Source organism: Bufo bufo, chromosome 7 (assembly GCF_905171765.1).
Source record: "Bufo bufo chromosome 7, aBufBuf1.1, whole genome shotgun sequence".
Classification (NCBI taxonomy): Eukaryota; Metazoa; Chordata; class Amphibia; order Anura; family Bufonidae; genus Bufo; species Bufo bufo.
The window spans coordinates 42305982-42323877 of NC_053395.1; the positions used below are offsets into that span (position 1 = coordinate 42305982).

At 48.4% G+C, this 17896-nt stretch overlaps 1 protein-coding gene across 1 annotated transcript in view; it reads right to left on the reverse strand.

Annotated features, from left to right (window-relative positions):
* Positions 1 to 16610, reverse strand: part of LOC121008926 (transformation/transcription domain associated protein) — a 142731-nt gene extending 126121 nt beyond the window's left edge. The window contains 10 exon segments of the mRNA XM_040441697.1: positions 1172 to 1260; positions 2834 to 2911; positions 3755 to 3880; positions 4396 to 4452; positions 5011 to 5094; positions 5183 to 5287; positions 6960 to 7070; positions 7534 to 7583; positions 8638 to 8792; positions 16496 to 16610. Of these exon segments, the coding sequence (XP_040297631.1) occupies positions 1172 to 1260; positions 2834 to 2911; positions 3755 to 3880; positions 4396 to 4452; positions 5011 to 5094; positions 5183 to 5287; positions 6960 to 7070; positions 7534 to 7583; positions 8638 to 8737 (800 nt within the window). The 5' untranslated portion in view covers positions 8738 to 8792; positions 16496 to 16610.
* Positions 16611 to 17896: the final 1286 nt, after the last annotated feature.

Sequence of the window (17896 nt, forward strand, 5' to 3'; positions counted from 1 at the left end):
GGGATGTTTCATTCGAGACATTGGTGGCATATTGCTAGGATAGGCCATCAAAGTCAGATAGGTGCGGGTACCACTTCTGAGGCCCGCACCCATCTCTAAAAAGTGCCACTGAAAATGAATGAGACCACACCAGCGCGCCCTCCATTAATTACTAGGACTGTTCCGAAATAGCCGAGCAAGCGCGCTTGGCTATTTTTGGCAGTCCCGTAGAAATGAATGGATGGCGGACGCTCATGCGCAGATACTCTCTCCTCACTTAGGGGTCCCGCGCTGGAGATGGGAGCGGGTCCCAGAGGAGGAACCCGCACCCATCTGACAATGGTGGCATATGCGAGAGATATGCAACCAATGTATTGATGAGACAACCCATGAACGCTCTCTTTTGGTACTTTAAAAAAAAGAGTTGTCTAGTTTTTAAACCTTTAGGTGACCAGTGAAGAGAACCATACTTACGTGGTCCACCATGGCACTACAGTCCCTCTGCTTGTATACTTCCAGAATGGATGGGGATCACATGCCCCGCTGCAGCCACGGGTGACATGTCCCAAGAGGCACATCACTGGGTCATATGCCTGTGTGGACATGTCACTGCTGAAGCCAGTCATTGGCTTCATTGGAACACGTCACCCCCATCCACTCCGGAAGCTGATAAACAAGGAGGTGGAACCAGGTAAGTATGTCTCCTTCCACAGGTCCATCAGGGGGAAGCCCAAAAGGGTTTGAAAACCTCTTAAAGGGGTACAGCCACACAAAGAGAACATGGAGCGGGTTTTCTGTCAGGCAGCATATTACAGTAGCTCTAAATCAGGCATCCTCAAACTGCGGCCCTCCAGCTGTTGCAAAACTACAACTCCCAGCATGCCCGAACAGCCTACAGCTATCAGCCTACAGCAGGGCATGGTGGGAGTTGTAGTTTTACAACAGCTGGAGGGCCGCAGTTTGAGGATGCCTGCTCTAAATCTACACGCTGACCAATGGGGGCGGATTTATGCTTTGCGATGCATAGGGTAAAATCTGCTGGAAAATTGGCAAAATTTGCATGTGACGCATACAGATTCTGCTATGGAAAATCTGTCCCTCGTGGCCGTAACCCTAAAGTCAAAATTCAGACCCCCAACCGACCCGATATGGATTCCTCAACATGGCCGCTTGCACGAAAACGGTCACATACCTGGCATTGGCAGAAACCTGTGTGACGATTGTACTCATGATCAGTGGTACAAATTCCGACACCATGTTGTGAATGTTCAATTTGTAGAGCTGTCGGGGGGAAAAAGCAGAGCAAAGCAGACTGTCATTCAAGGCAAATTCCAAATCTGACCCTATGTAAAGGAGTTCTCCTGGATTTTCATATAGAAAGCCTATCCTCAGGACTCAGCTGTCTGAGGAAGCCGCGGCTACGGTCTAGTACAGCGATCAGCAACTACCACTCCCAGAATGCTCCATTCACGTCTATGGGAGTTACAAGAGCAGCCGAGCTGGTGTGTATGCTGGGAATTGTAGTTCCACAGAAGCCGGAGTGCCAATGATTGCTGATCCCTGGCCTAGTAGCTCTTCTTTACAGTACAGTGCGGTACTACATATTCGGTACTGCCCTCTGTTTGTACCAGGACGCGCTGCTCCTGTGGATGTCATATGAGGGCGGCTCCTTTTTCTGGCAAACTATGTGCTATACAGGACCCCAAAGAAGCTTCTATCCTCATCATAGAATGCAATTTACAACTCCCAGCATCTGTTCCTGGCTGTTATGTGTAAGGCCTGGCTGGATCTGTCTCAGTTAGGCTACTTTCACACTAGCGTTATTCTTTTCCGGCATCGAGTTCCGTCCTAGGGGCTCAATACCGGAAAAGAACTGATCAGTTTTATCCCCATGCATTCTGAATGGAGAGCAATCCGTTCAGGATGTCTTCAGTTCAGTCATTTTGATGCGGTTTTATCTCCGTCCAAAATTCCGAAACACTTGCCGGATCTGGCCTTTTTTCCCATTGAAATGCATTAATGCTGGACCCAGCCCCTCCAAAACGGATCCGGCATTGCGGTCTGCGCATGCTCAGACCGCAAAAAATTAGGAAAAAAAAAAAAAATTAATGCTGGATCCGTTTTTCCAGATGACACCGGAGAGATGGATCCGGCATTTCAATGCATTTGTCATATGGATCAGGATCCTGATCCGTCAGACAAATGCCATCAGTTTGCATGCCTTTTGACGGATCCGGCGGGCAGTTACGGCGACGGAACTGCCTGCCGGAATCCTCTGCCGCAAGTGTGAAAGTACCCTTATCTGCTTATTTTTCTTCATTTTTAATTTTCTCTCATCTTGGGTGACATTTTAGGGCTTTGGTCCCAATAACCAGTTTTCCGTACAGTTATTGACTCAAGTTACAATGGTTTTAACATACAGTGGTCGCCCCAGAACCAAATCATCTTGTCCGAGGGACCCCTGTATAGAAAAGATCCAGAATAACTTGCATTTTATTCATTTAGATTCCTGCTCTTTCTGGGCTATGGAGTCGAGGAGGTGTTCCCTTGTACAACTGTACACACAGACGGCTGAGCAGGGATTTAAATGAATGAAATACGGGTCAGACTGAATTTTATCGCACAAAACTAGACCTCAATCTGCTCCGCTCCTCCTGCGCCCTGTCCTGCTGCCTGCAGATTGCACTGGATTTTTATGGTGACAGGTTCCTTCTAATAGAGAACCACAGGGAAGAATTTGAGATGAATTCCAATGTTTCAGCATGCGTCCCCCTTTAAATCTGTTCACACAATCACATTTCCAGACGATCGGTATTTCCGCGCCTGCTCATGGTCCTTGGAGAAGGAGTCTTACCTGGTACATTAGAACAACTATTATTGGGAGCTCCGCCAGCACCTTAAGGGAGAGGGAACCCTTCGGGATGATGGTATGCTGCAAGAAGAAAATACACAGCCATGAATTGAACCACCGATGAGTTATCGTGTACATAAAATGGCGGAGGGGAGCGGAATTGTGTTAGGCTACTTTCACACTCGCGTTTTATCTTTCCGCTTGTGAGATCCGTTCAGGGCTCTCACAAGCGGTCCAAAACGGATCAGTTATTGCCCTAATGCAGTGTTTCCCAACCAGTGTGCCTCCAGCTGTTGCAAAACTACAACTCCCAGCATGCCCGGACAGCCTTTTTGCTGTGCGGGCAAACTGGGAGTTGTAGTTTTGCAACAGCTGGAGGCACACTGGTTGGGAAACACTGCCCTAATGCATTCTGAATGGAGAAGGATCCGCTCAGAATGCATCAGTTTGCCTCCGTTCCGTCTTGATTCCGCTATGGAGCCGGACACCAAAACGCCGCCTGCAGAGTTATGCTGTCCGCTTGACGAAACTGAGCCAAACGGATCCGTCCTGGCACACAATGTAGGTCAATGGGGACGGATCCGTTTTCTCTGACACAATCTGGCACAATAGAAAACTGACCCGTCCCCCATTGACTTTCAATGGAGTTCATGGCGGATCTGTCTTGGCTATGTTACAGATAATACAAACGGATCAGTTCATTATAGTAACGGATCCGTTTTTTCAGATCCATGACGGATCTGCCCAAAACGCGAGTGTGAAAGTAGCCTTAGAAAGATGCCATATACGGATCATGCTCCTCACGTTTACTGCCTAGATGATCAACGGTACGGTTGGATCCATTCCACTTTCACACAACTTGCTTCCCCTTTACAATCATCTGAACATCATGAAGGAGGGGACACGGAGGGCTGCCCTGCTTACCGTCCGAGTCTCACTGTCTTCTCGCTCCGGATTTACTTTGACCACGATGGTGGAAATCATGCCAACCATTTCCGGAGAAGGAACAGAGTTTTCTGGGATCACAGGAGGATTCTCAAAGTAGCGATTCTAGGATTGAAGACATAGGGAGGCAAATTTAGAACCTACTACCAGATCAAGACACCTTAGGGGCTCATGCACACGACCTGGATCGGACTTGGAAACACGATCAGTGTGTCATCCGCATCTCCCGAACTGACCACAGCCCCCCTGACCCAAACTGACCGCGTTATAGTCATTTATAGTACAGTCAGTTCATATCTGATTTCGGGGCAATTGTACTGCGCTCACATGATGATCAGACAGAGACCGATGCAGTAAGGCCGGCTCAGGGTCGCCACAGTTGGCAAAGAACATGCGGTTGGTACACGGGCCGTGTTTCCCAGGCCGATCGCGGTCATGTGCATGAGCCCTAAGACACAAGTCTATACTGAAAATGACAACATGGAGTGAAAGGTCACTTGAATACTTATGACTATAAAACACCTACTGCAAAAAAAAAAGGGGAAAAAATTAAAGATATGTCTCCTTCTGTTAGTGCCCCTTAATGGCATAAAAGACAAGTAAAGGAACATAACACTTACCACAACTTTAGAAAGATCTTTATAAATCTGTCTTACGAAGTCAAGGAAATGATGAATCTAAAACCAGTGAAAGGAAAAAGAATCAGCCATATGTCCAGGACTCAAGTACTGAGGATAGGTCAACGATATCTGGTCTGTGGGTGTCTGACATCTGGCACTCAGTGGAATCAACTGTTGGAAGGGGCTGCAACACTCAGAGGAGAGCTGCAGCCTTTTTATAATTTAGCAAGCACAGCGCCGTACATTGTATAGTGGCAGCGTGTGGTACTGCAGCTCAATCCAATTCATTTGAACGAGACTGAGCTGCGGAAAGGCCAGGTGACTGATGGACGTGACGTCTCTCTCTCGGCCCCATCCAACAGGGGTGCTGGGAGTCTGAGCCCCACAAATAAGATATTGATGACCTATACAGAGTCCCCGAAAACCACTTTAATGTAACTGAATGAACGCACCGAGGGCAATAAAATCAATTGCTGGCCACTTGGGTTTCTCCAGCAAAATAGAAACTTCAAGTCCCAGCAAGCTTCGGAGTTCTAATTTCACAACTGCCAAAGACTGAGCAATTGACGTTCTCATACCCCCAAAAAAACAAACAAAAAAAAACACACAACGTACCTCTTGAGTGATTGGCGGTCGGAATTGCTTGTGCAGCTCAATGATGATTCTCAAACAGATGAGGACATTCTCCTCGTTCTCGGTCTAGAAGCAGACAGAGATCACTTAGCATTGCATTGAGTAGCAGACTGGACACAGACATCACATGAAGAGGTCAACGCATCCACTCTACCTCCAGGAAGCGGAACATGACAGACAGGATATTTTTGGTGTGGGGTCGCAGGTGCTCATTGGTAGGGATCCGGTGGATGATTTCTAGGACAAGTTTCCGCAGTTGCTGCAAGAAAGACATTACAAAGGGATATAAAAGTGTCATCGCATTGCCTTAACCCATACAGGGTCATTAGCGTAAAGGAAAAAGAGGAATCACTTCTGAGCAAAAAACCTCTTTGTTAAGCATCAGCAGAGATACAGTACTGTGCAAAAGTTTTAGGCAGGTGGGTAAAATGCTGCAAAGGGAAAATGCGGGACCCCCGCCGAACAGCTGTTTGAGAAGGAAGCAGCGCCGCGGCCTTCTCACTGTTTACCGCCGGCCCACTGACGTCACGACTAGTATCAACTAGCGTGGGCGGGGCTAAGCTCCATTCAAGTGAACGGAGCTTAGCCCTGCCCACGCTAGTTGATACTAGCCGTGACGTCAGTGGGCCGGCGGGTAAACAGTGAGAAGGCCGCGGCGCTGCTGCCTTCTCAAACAGCTGATCGGCGGGGTCCCGGGTGTCGGACCCCTGCCGATCAGAAGCTGATGATCTATCCAGAGGATGAAAGTGCAGAACCCCTTTAAATTTATTTGTAGCAGGACAACGACCCCAAACATACAGGCAATATCTTTAAGACCTATCTTCAGCGTAAAGAACAAGGAGTCCCAGGAGTGATGATATGGCCGCCATAGATCTCTGATCTAATCATCATCGAGACTGCCGGGGATGACATGAAGAGACCGAAGGATCTGAGCAAGCCTACATCCACAGAAGAACTGTGGTTCGTTCTCCATATGTCTGGAGCAGCCTCTCTGCCAAGTTCCTTTAAAAAACCTTTATGCAAGTGGACCTAGAAGAACTGAGGCTGAAGGCAAAGGGTGGTCACACCAAATACTGATTGGATTTCGATTTCGCTTCTCATTTTGTTAATAGCTAAAAATGGAATCTTCTATTTTCCAAAGCATTCTTACTTTTAGCATTTTCCCCCAAAACTTTTGCACAGTACTGTATGTTTGGCTTTGCAATATAATTCCCAATCGACAAGTGACTACTATGGGCCTGCATACTATTTCATGCCTCCAACATTTCCATTTCTGGCCACTAAGGGGTGGAAGATGGCTGCTGGGTCTCCATGCTTGGATTATGGGTTGTCAGCCAAGTCATTTCTCAATTCCCTCAACCAATAGTCTAAATCGGGGGTAGGCAACCTCAGGCACTCCAGGTGTTGTGAAGCTACATCTCCCCTCGTGCACAGTAGTGAAAGGAGCATGCTGGGAATTGTAGTTTCACAACAGCTGGAGTGCCGAAGGTCTAAATCAGGAGAGTAACTGCAATCAGATCTTATCAGTTTTACTCTCAGCGCCCGATGTGAGGGATACACACAAAACGCACGCACACATACACACACAATCACCCAGCGCATCCGTACAGTCACATCTTGGGGGCTCAAGCCTGATAATTTCATCATTCCAGGAGTCAGATCTTATCAGTTTTACTCTCAGTACCCGATGTGAGCTTATTCCCATGCACACACACATACATGCACATACACACACACACACACACACACATCACATCATATGGGCTCAAGACCGATATTCTCATCATTTTGCAATTCTTTTATGAAACATGCCAGATCCTCATGAAATACAATATCTCATGTCCCTCAAAACCTGAAGTTCTAGCATTTGTTTGGCCGTGGACAGGAGATGGTTCCCTCTTGCAGCAGTATTGCCCTGGTAATACCAATACCTGGGCTGGCTTCTCTTGAAGGAACTGAACTTCCCCATCTTGCAGGAAAGCAAGGAATCGTGGGATGATGTGCTCCAGGAATGTGGAATATTGGGCGGAGGTGGTGACATTCTATGAGGAGCAAAAAATAAATAAAAAATTAACAATTATCCATCCATTGCACGTTGCATGACTGCTACCAAGAAAGTAGGACACTAACAGCACCCACAAATCCTCTCCGCGGAAGGGACCGTAAAGGGCTCAAATGTCAGGTAGGCCAAACAAGCTCAAATTTAGGCTGCGTTCGCTCGACCGTGTCCGATGTGTGGACCTCAGATCTGCAAAACATGGACACTGGCCGTGTGCACCCTGCATCGCGGACCCACTGACTTCAATAGGTTCGCAATCCACATGTTGCAGCCAAAGGAAGGACATGTCCTATCTTTTGTGGCGCGGCCACAAAGACCTGGAAGCACACGGAAGAGGGGTGATGTCCGTGTATTGAGGACCTGCCATTTGCGGTCCGCAAAACGGACACAGTCGCGTAAATGCACCCTTAAAAGCATCAAGTGATTTGGGAGTCTGGAACACCTACCTCAAAGTTCTCGCTGACTTCCTGCATCATTTTCAATTTGGTTTCATCGGCTGAAACATCCAAAGAGGAAAAAAGTTAAAATGACTTAAAGGGGTATTCCGGTAGTGACAAGTTATCCGCCATCATGTGGATAAGGAGATAACCATTAGAACGGTTGGGGTCCAAACTAATTACAAGAATGGGGACCCCATACCCCTCGTAACCCCCCCCCCCCAAATGAACGGAGAGGAGGTCCCACATGCGCACTGACGCTCCACGGATCTCTACGGGAGTTCCGGAAACGGCCGAGTGCTGTACTTTGCTTCCATTCAGCAGTCCCATAAAGAAGAGTGGGGCGTCAATGCGGATGCTCAACCACCTCTCCATCCACAAGACGCACAACCCCATTCTCATGATCTGTGGTGGTCCCAACTATCAGACCCCCACTGATCAAACTGTTCTTTGGATAGTAGACACGTTAGCATCTTGGCACACCCCTTTAAGATAGTTTCCTCAAATTTGAGGAGACAACATTGCTACTTCCAGGAGAAGTAGTGTCGAGAACAAGGATTTGCTGTGCGTCACCAATGCCAAAAAAAACGGCTGAAATAGCCCCCTGCTGGGGCCCTCTCCCCTACACCACAAGGGGGGCAATTAAAGGGGTGGTCTCATCTTAGGATGGGATATGTCACCAAAGTCAGATAGGTGTGGGTCCTACATCTACGGTATCTCCCGAACGGGCCCTCGAAAGTGAAGGAGAGCACAATGCACACGTGCTCTCCTTTCATTTCTATGGGCGCCCCGAAAAGAGCTGAGCGAGCGCGCTTGGCTATTTTCGTAAGTCCCATAGAAATGAATAGAGAGCGTACCGCACACTTGCAGCCGCCACTCCGTTCACTTCTATGAGACTGCCGGAGGTAGCCAGACCAGAGCCTGGCTGAATAATTGGAGGGTGGCCGTGTAGGCATGGTGTGCTCGCCTTCACTTTCGAGGGCCCATTCTGGAGATAGGTGCAGGTCCCAGAGGGAGAGAATATGCTTTTGATCCTTGCAATCTGCCACCAATGTCTGAGATGAGACGTCCCCTTTAAATCCCAAATCACTCTTGCTTTTCCAGGACACATACGTGTGTTGACATCTGTAAGTGCAGCCACAAACTGGAGGTATTTCTTCATTAAGGTGGTCTGGTCCACCACGGTGGGCACCGTCGGAGGTACGAACGCCATTTTTCTTCTTTATCTTCTTCTTGTTCTTTTCAGCAGTACAGTTGAGTCATTCCACCTGTCCAGACACAGAAGCAGTGAGGTCTCTGGGCACCCAGTACAAGTGTTGCTTTCATATTCCTCTAATCCATATGCAAGTGCACCGAGGGCGGGTCCAAACCACTTGGTGCACCCTTGCTCCCCCTGCTAGCCCCTCCCTCTCCTTCTGATTGACAGAAACAGGTTTCTGCCCCAGTTTCCTTGCCTGGTCCTGTCAATCAAGAAAGAGATGGAGGGGCTGTCAGAGGAAGCAGGAGGAGCAAGGGTGCACAGAGTGCCTTGGGCCCGCCCTCAGTGCACGTAACTGCTCTTTGAATATGGACTAAAAGGTTGCCATGCTGCAAATCTATCGAGTCGTAGAGCATTTGTAAAGCTGGCACCTGCAACATATGGAGCGGGATCAGCTACTAATGTACCATTTCACCACCAGGGGCCCTTCTGGCAGGCCTGTAGAGGGAACCATACTTACCTGATCCTGGGTTCCGGCTCCTTCACTCCCCAGTTTACTCACGTCAACATCCGGTTTGATGAGTGTCACGTGGCCGCTGAAGCCAATGACTGGCTGCAAGGGTGGCATGTCACCCATGCATCAAGTGACCCAGAGACATGATGCATGGGTAAGGCTACTTTCACACTGGCGTTTTGGCTTTCCCTTTGTAAGATCCGTTCAGGGCTCTCACAAGCGGTCCAAAACGGATCAGTTTGCATTCTAATGCATTCTGAATGGAAAAGGACCCGCTCAGAAGGCATCAGTTTGACTCCGTTCTGCTTTGGAGACGGACACCAAAACGCTGCTTGCTGAGCCAAACGTCCTGACACACAATGTAAGTCAATGGGGACGGATCCGTTTTTTAGGACACAATCTGACACAATAGAAAATGGATCCGTCCCCCAATGACTTTCAATGGTGTTCAAGACTGATCCATCTTGGCTATGTTAAAGATAATACAAACGGATCCGTTCTGAACGGATGCAGACGGTTGAATAAGGCTACTTTCACACTAGCGTTCGGGTGTCCGCTCGTGCGCACCGTTTGAAGGGGCTCACGAGCGGCCCCGAACGCATCCGTCTGGCCCCAATGCATTCTCAGTGGAGGCGGATCCACTGAGAATGCATCCGCCTGCCAGCGTTCAGCCTCCGCTCCGCTCAGTGAGCGGACACCTGAACGCTGCTTGCAGCGTTCGGGTGTCCGCCTGGCCGTGCGGAGGCGAGCGGATCCGTCCACACTTACAATGTAAGTCAATGGGGACGGATCCGCTTGAAGATGACACCATATGGCTCAATCTTCAAGCGGATCCGTTCCCATTGACTTACAATGTAAAGTCTGAACGGATCCGCTCAGACAACTTTCACACTTAGAAAATTTTCTACGTTTTAATGCAGACGCATCCGTTCTGAACGGATGCGAACGTCTGCATTATCGGAGCGGATCCGTCTGATGAAACATCAGACGGATCCGCTCCGAACGCTAGTGTGAAAGTAGCCTTACCTGAACGGATCCGTCTGTGCAGATCCATGACGGATCCGCACCAAACACGAGTGTGAAAGTAGCCTAAGGCCCCCTGCACACGATCAGGATTGCGTGCGGATTTGCGTGCGGAAAATCCGCACCGTAGGTCATGTCCATTGTATTCTATGAGAATTTGAAATTCTCAATGCACACGATGCGGATTTTTTCCGCGCGGATTTTGACCTGCGGTGCGGATTTTAAAATCCGCGACATGTCAATTAATTTTTTTTTTTCCTGACCGGATTTTCTTCATTCACTTAGTGAAATCCGCATGCGGAAAATCCGCACCGAATCCGCACGCAAATCCGCACCAATTAATGCGGATTGACCGCACAGATTTGCCTGCGAACACCTGCGGATTTAAGTGCGGATTCTCCGCACATGAATCCTGAACGTGTGCATGTACCCTAACACGTCACACAGCTGCGGTCAGTCATTGGCTGCAGCGGCCACGTGACCCGCATCAAACGACATGAGCGAAGGAACAGGAATCCAGCATCTGTGAACGGCCAACACAACCCGGCATCCAGCATCAGTTCGCTAAGAGTCCTCCAAGTAGGGTTTATGGCCATCATTTATCAAGGTGGACAACCCCTTTAAGTAAAATCTCTTACTCTGCTGGCACGAATACACTGAAGAAGATCCGCACCAAATTCTGCGACAAAAAAAATCTGCAACGCACCCACAACATGCAAATTTTATGGGGATTCCAGCGTGTATTCCATGTCGAAACCCATGCAAAATGCACACCCCAGTTTCCAACTAGAATCTGCGTTGCCATTCGCGTCACTTATTCCATGTAGATCTGTGGCGTATCAAACCGCAAATTGGCGACAGAAATCTGAGATTCCGCCTTGAGTTTCAACTACAGATTGATTATCAGATTTTATCACGTGACAATAAAGTAATGTGAACCTAGCCTTGCCAACTGCTACAACATATAACGATCAACTGCGCGCTAGGCCTCACCCATACAAAGCAATACAAGAGCAGTTGCCCATAGCAACCAACCAGAGCGCAGCTTTTATTTTCTAACCTGCTCCAGAAAAATGAGAGCCGGAATGTGATTGGCTGGCACGGGTCACACTTCCAGCTTTCAGGGTTGGTATAAAGGAGGTCAGTCAGCAAGGAAGAATCGTACATTTATTTACTGTGGCCGAGAAGTCACTGCCCTCTGTGGTTTCCATCAACCCCACCAAGTCTGAACAGGGCGTTTGGGTCAGGGGAGCTGCAGTTAGCCGAGGAGCTGCGGATGACACACGGACCACGTATCCCATACAGAGGAGGGTATATCATGCAATATAGATTATTTTCCATGGGAGACTATTTGTTTCCCTATTCCTCTCTGGTAGCGCCCCCTGCTGTTTATCTTTCGCCTCCACCTGCAGTCAGTGGCGGACTAAGGCTACCTGCACGTTGCGGATTATTGCTAAGCAAAGGATGAGATTTGCGGCAAATCTGCGGCAAATCGGCAAAAAAAAACAAAAAACAACATATGCAGAGAAATCCAGACAAACATTTTTGAGTGGAGGTTCTGTTTGCCAACCCACACACGTGTGCAGGTACTCTTAGGGATCATTCAGACGACCGTATTCGTTTTTGCGGTCTGCAAAATGCGGATACCAGCTGGGTGCATTCTGCATTTTGCGGAAAGGCCAGCCCTGTGATAGAAATGCCTGTTAGAATAGGACATGTTCTATATTTTTTTATTTTTTTTGCAGGCCAGCGGAACGGAAGTGCGGATGCGGACGGCACACAGTGTGCTGTCTGCATCTTTTGTGGCCCCATTGGAATGAATGGGTCCGCATCCGTTCCACAACGCGTACGCAAACATACAGTGGTCTGAATGAGGCCTAACATGCGCAGTAGCTTCCCTGGCTCCCCTCTCCTCAGTGCCGATGCAGGTATCTCACAGAGAAGCAGGTGAAGCGTCCAGACACCTTTCATTCAGTACAAGCCGCTGCGATTTTCTATATAATATTAAAAATCGATTGTCAACAGGTATACAGCAGAAGCACACAGCTCGTTGCAATACGCAAGCGACTGGCGGTCAATTATTCACGATCTACAGAACAGAAATGTTTTTTAGATGGAAAAAAGTCCTGCATGCAGTACTTTCCTTTCCCCCCCCCCCCCCCCCCCCCCCCATTAAAAAAAACGGATCTCAGGCGGAAATGGCTCAAACAGATGACAGCTGATGAAATAGATTCCGTTTTTTGTTTTTTACAGGATCCTTTAAAAAAAAAAAAAAAAAAAAAAGACTGATCCTAAGCAATCCTATGCATAACTTATGCAGCAGGTTCCATTTTTTTTTTGTTTGTTTTTTTCTCTTCTTCTCACAGATTAGAAGTAGGGATGAGCGAATCGACTTCAGATGAAACATCCGAAGTCGATTCGCATCAAACTTCGTTTCAAGACAGTACGGAGCGAGCGTACAGTATCAGAATGTATTGGCTCCGATGAGCCGAAGTTATTACTTCGCGAAGTCTTGCGAGCCTTCGCATAATAACTTCAGAAATTGATTTAGGCCTCATGCACACGACCGTTGTGTGTTTTGCGCGTCCACAAATTGCGGATCTGCAAAACACGGATGGCGTCAGTGTGCATTCCGCAATTTGCGGAACGGCACGGACAGCCATTAATATAACTGCCTATTCTTGCCCGCAAAACAGACAAGAATAGAACAGGCTATATTTATTTTGCGGAGCACGGAACGGAGCAACGGATGCGGACAGCACACGGAGTGCTGTCTGCATCTTTTGCGGCCCTATTGAAGTGAATGGGTCCGCATCCAAACCGCAAAAATTGCGGCTCGGATGTGGACCAAAACAACAGTCGTGTGCATGTAGCCTTATAATGTAAAAAAACACTTCCCAAACTCGGTTTGGTTTCCGAAGTCGATTCGCTCATCCCTAATTAGAAGAATGGAAAGCTAAACGGTGATGTGAACTCAGCCGAAAACGGACAAGAATAGGACATCCATGTGCTGTCCGCATTTTTTCCTGCCCCATGGAAATGAACGGGTCTGCGTCCCAACTGCAAAAAATGTGGATCGGTTGCGTGCCAAAAATACAGTCATGTGCATGGACCCTACGAGTAAGAACATGTCCCAGGGAGACCCAACCGTGGGCACCTCGACCTGCAACGCCGAAAGACTACTACAAATATAATCAATGACATCCTGCACTGTGAGGCTACTTTCACACCTGCGTTCGGTGCGGATCCGTCTCGTATCTGCACAGACGGATCCGCACTGATAATGCAATCGCTTGTATCCGTTCAGAACGGATCCCTTTGCATTATTCTTTTAAAAAAAAGTCTAAGTCAAAACCGATCCGTCTTGACTTACATTGAAAGTCAATGGGGGACGGATCCGTTTTCAATTGCACCATATCGTCAGGCGGACACCAAAACGCTGCAAGCTGCGTTTTGGTGTCCGCCTCAAAAGCAGAACGGAGACCAATCGCAGCCAAACTGAGCGGATCCTTATCCATTCAGAATGCATTGGGCTGAACTGATCCGTTTTGGGCCGCTTGTGAGAGCCCTGAAACGGATCTCACAGGCGGACCCAGAAACGCCAGTGTGAAAAAGTAGCCTTACGTGGGATCTGAGGTGGCCAACAAATGGTGGACTAACCTGCTGTCCACAGTACTGACCACCACCATACATTAAGTTAGCCACAACTGCAGCGTACCGCTATGGGCCACGTCTCTTCAAGCTGCTGCTGGCTCTCCTTCCAAAACAATGTCAGCCCATCCTCATCATCGTCACCCAGAGTGCAACGTTTCAGCCGCATGGATCTGAAAGCCCCAATCATGGATGTGACAGTCCTAGAAATTTCTGTAATGTATCCACCCTAGGCTTCCTGCACACAACCGTATCCGTTTTGCGGATACGATCCGGGCCTCATTGTAGAAATGCCTATTCTTGTCTGCAAAATGGACAATAGGACCTGTTCCATCATTTGCGGCACAGCTGCACGGATGCAGACTGAACATGGATGATATCGGTGTGCATTTTATGCTGCCCCACAGAAGTGAATAGATACGCATTTGATCCGCAAAAAAAAAAATGCAGATGGGGTGCGGACCGAAAACACAGCCATGTGCACGAGGCCTTACGGCTGCACTATGATCAGCTTGGATCACCAAAAGGTCCCATAGTCACCCAAGTACCATCCTGTAGAAACACACAAGGCGGGGGTAATGTTGGCAAATTACGGATCCCAACATTCAGCTACATTATGAAAGAGTCCTGAGGATCCATTCACGAGACCGTACTCAGGACTGGATCCCATCAGAGGAAAGTCCGCTTCCCACTGACAGGATCTGCACAAGGCATAAAACTGGTCATAAAGCCTCGGTACTTGTCCGCAGCGCGCACCTCCGCTCCTCAGATAAACCATCTCTCCAGAGTCCAGACTGATCGACACCGATCGGCTTCCGCCAAACAGCTGATGCTGAACATCTGCCACAGACATGATAACAGGCCATATTCACAGGACGGGAATCACCGCTACCCAGCAGCTAGTCACTGGTCCGAGCAGGCAAAGGGGAGAATGTATCTGCTCTGTAAGGTTCTGTTCACACAGCAGCTGACCCATCACACAAAGATCCACTGACTTACAACAGGGAGCCATCATGATGGGAAAAATAGCGCTGCCTATGGAAGAATATATGTATAATTTTTTTATGGAAATGTGAACACAGTCTTAAGGCTACTTTCACACTTGCGGCAGAGAGATCCGGTAAGCAGTTCTGTCGCCAGAACTGCCTGCCGGATCCGGAAAAACATATGCCAACTGATGGCATTAGTAAGACTGATCAGGATCCTGATCCGTCTTAAAAATGCCTGATCAGTCAAAAAAATGCATTAAAATGCCGGATCCGGCATTTATTTTTTTTACCTTTTTTTCAGTCTGCGCATGCGCACACCGGAAAGACGGATCCGGCACTCCGGTATTTTGAATGCTAAACACTAATACATTCCTATGGAAAAAAATGCCGGATGCGTCTTTCCGGTGTCACCCGGCATTTATTTTTTCACCTTTTTTTCATTCTGCGCATGCGCAGACCGGAAGGACAGGTCCAGCATTCTGAATCTCTATGGAAAAAAAGCCGGATCCGGCATTCAGGGAAGTCTTCAGTTTTTTTTCGCCGGAGATAAAACCGTAGCATGCTACGTTTTTTTCTTTTGCCTGATCGGTCAAAAAGACTGAACTGAAGACATCCTGATGCATCCTGAACGGATTACTCTCCATTCAGAATGCATGGGGATAATCCTGATCAGTTATTTTCCGGCATTGAGCCATTTTGACGGAACTCAGTGCCGGAAAAGAAAAAAACGCTAGTGTGAAAGTACCCTTAGGCCTCATGCACACAACTGTATATGTTTTGCGGTCCGCAAAACACGATTCCCAGCCGAGTGCATGCCACCATCTTTTTTTTTTTGGGGGGGGGGGGGGGGGCACAGAACAGACACACGGTGCACTGTCCGCATCTTTTGCCGCCCTATTGAAATAAACGTGTCCGCATCCGATCGTCCATTCGTGTTCAAAAGGGTTTATACATAGCGGCACAAATACAGCGCCACATCAGTGTAACGCATGCCGTTTTTCCATCATGAAATCATACTTGCCTATCAGGAACTGAATATCTACCTATACATACGGCAGGTATTAGGCTAGGGGTACACGACGACGTGTTGCGCGACATATTCTGTGATGCTAGTCTACGGTGTTGCGCTGCGACACGACAGTCGCAAAAAAGATGGATTTTTGTGCGACTGTCGTGTCGCAGTACGACACCATTCACTAGCATCACAGAATATGTCGCAGTGCAGCTGTACCCTATATATCGCACAACACACGGCGTCATGTAGCCCTAAAAACATGGCTTTTTGCACATCATACCAGCGCCACCATCAATACCAGTGCCATCCAGGTGTACACCATCCAGTGTTCTGGGGAGATCCATGGCTGCCATAAGGTACAGAGCATACAATCAGGTCTTAACCCTCATAGTAATACACAATACTCCTCCATACAGCCATAGCAGATGTGGTCAGGATTAGCACTGAGCCTGCAGCTGCATCCCTCCCTCCCAGTGTGGACAGAGGCAAGAGCTCAGGCCTCCCCCATCATATAATATCATGATAAGGACCATATAATGGTCAGATCCTGATCCCCCGCGCACCCCACCTTCAGATCTTACCCCGGCGATCACCTCGTCTCTACCGGCCCGGCATTCAGCCCCAGCACCAGCCACATCCGCCGTCTCCCGCTCAGCACACAGCCAGCATCCCGTCCCAGCAGCCCTTGCGCGTGAGCGACCAGGGTCTTCTACACATCCAGAATAAAACCTTCTGATCTAATAGTTTCTAATGACAGGCCAAATCAGGCCATGTCCGAAATCCATCATCGTCCCCGTTCTCTATAGAAGAAACTGATACGGCAAACCGATCTGTAAGGAAAGGAACTATATGGCGGGGCGGAGGGATATTGTTCAGTAAGACCATTCATTTAGAATGTCTTCTGACGTCATCGGTTTGCGACGGCAGCATGCGAATAACGTTCTGCGCTCTGATTGGCTCTGGTGGAGTCTCTGGTTAGGGATTGCTGGTAAAGCTTGGTTGCAGAAGGTACAGGTGGTGGTGCTGTAGGGCTCAGTGCTAATCAAAAACCAGTGAAAATAAAAGGATTGCAAATAGGTCTCCGTTCACATTTCATTGTTTTTATCCAGTGTTTAAAAAAAAATGTGGGCGGTAAAACATCTTTTGATTTCGATATATCTGGAGTATACATAAGGGTCACATGGCACGTGAGCGCCCTATGTGGGAGATCTGCCAGAACTGGTGCAAAGTAGAACGGGCTTAGTTGCCCATAGCAACCAATCAGATTCTACATATTTTTTTACAAAGGAGCTCTCATGAAATGGATTGAATTTCATTGGTTAATAAAAAAAATAAAAAAAATTCCCCCAAAGCTGTACGTAGCCTGTACATCCGCAGCATGTTAACTTATGTTGCCGATTTCCACCGCGGTTTTATCCATTTGTAGTGCAGCAAAATCCGTAACAAATCCACATGTGGTGGAACCTTTACACAGAATTTGTGTCTCGCGTGGACGTACCCTACTAGTCACAAAGCAGCGATCCAGCCCATCCCCTCTCTCTCACAGTCCCGTGTTCTCCCCAGAAAACACATAATGGTGTCAGCCGTAGCAGGGGGGCAGCCAGGGCACAAGCCCCGGACGTGGGGGGGGGGGGGGGGGCACACCGCCGGGCGGTTCGTTTACATGGTGAAGCGGGGAGCCATCCGCTCCCTGCTTCACCGTTCTGTTGGTCGCCTGCGCTCCTCAGCAGCCGCACATCATGGGAGGAGCGGTGAAAAGCCCAGAAGCCAGCCTCCTGCACAGCATCGTGCTGCTGGATGTGCCGGTCATCGGGGAAGTGGGTATTTCATGCCTCCCAAGTGCCCCTCTTTTGGAGTCCCTTTTTTTTTTTGACCCAAGTCCCTCACAGTATTTATGTCCTCCTTGTGCCCCCTCACAGTAGTTATGCCCACCTTTGTGCCTCTTCACAGTAGTTATGTCCTCCTTGTGCCCCCTCACAGTA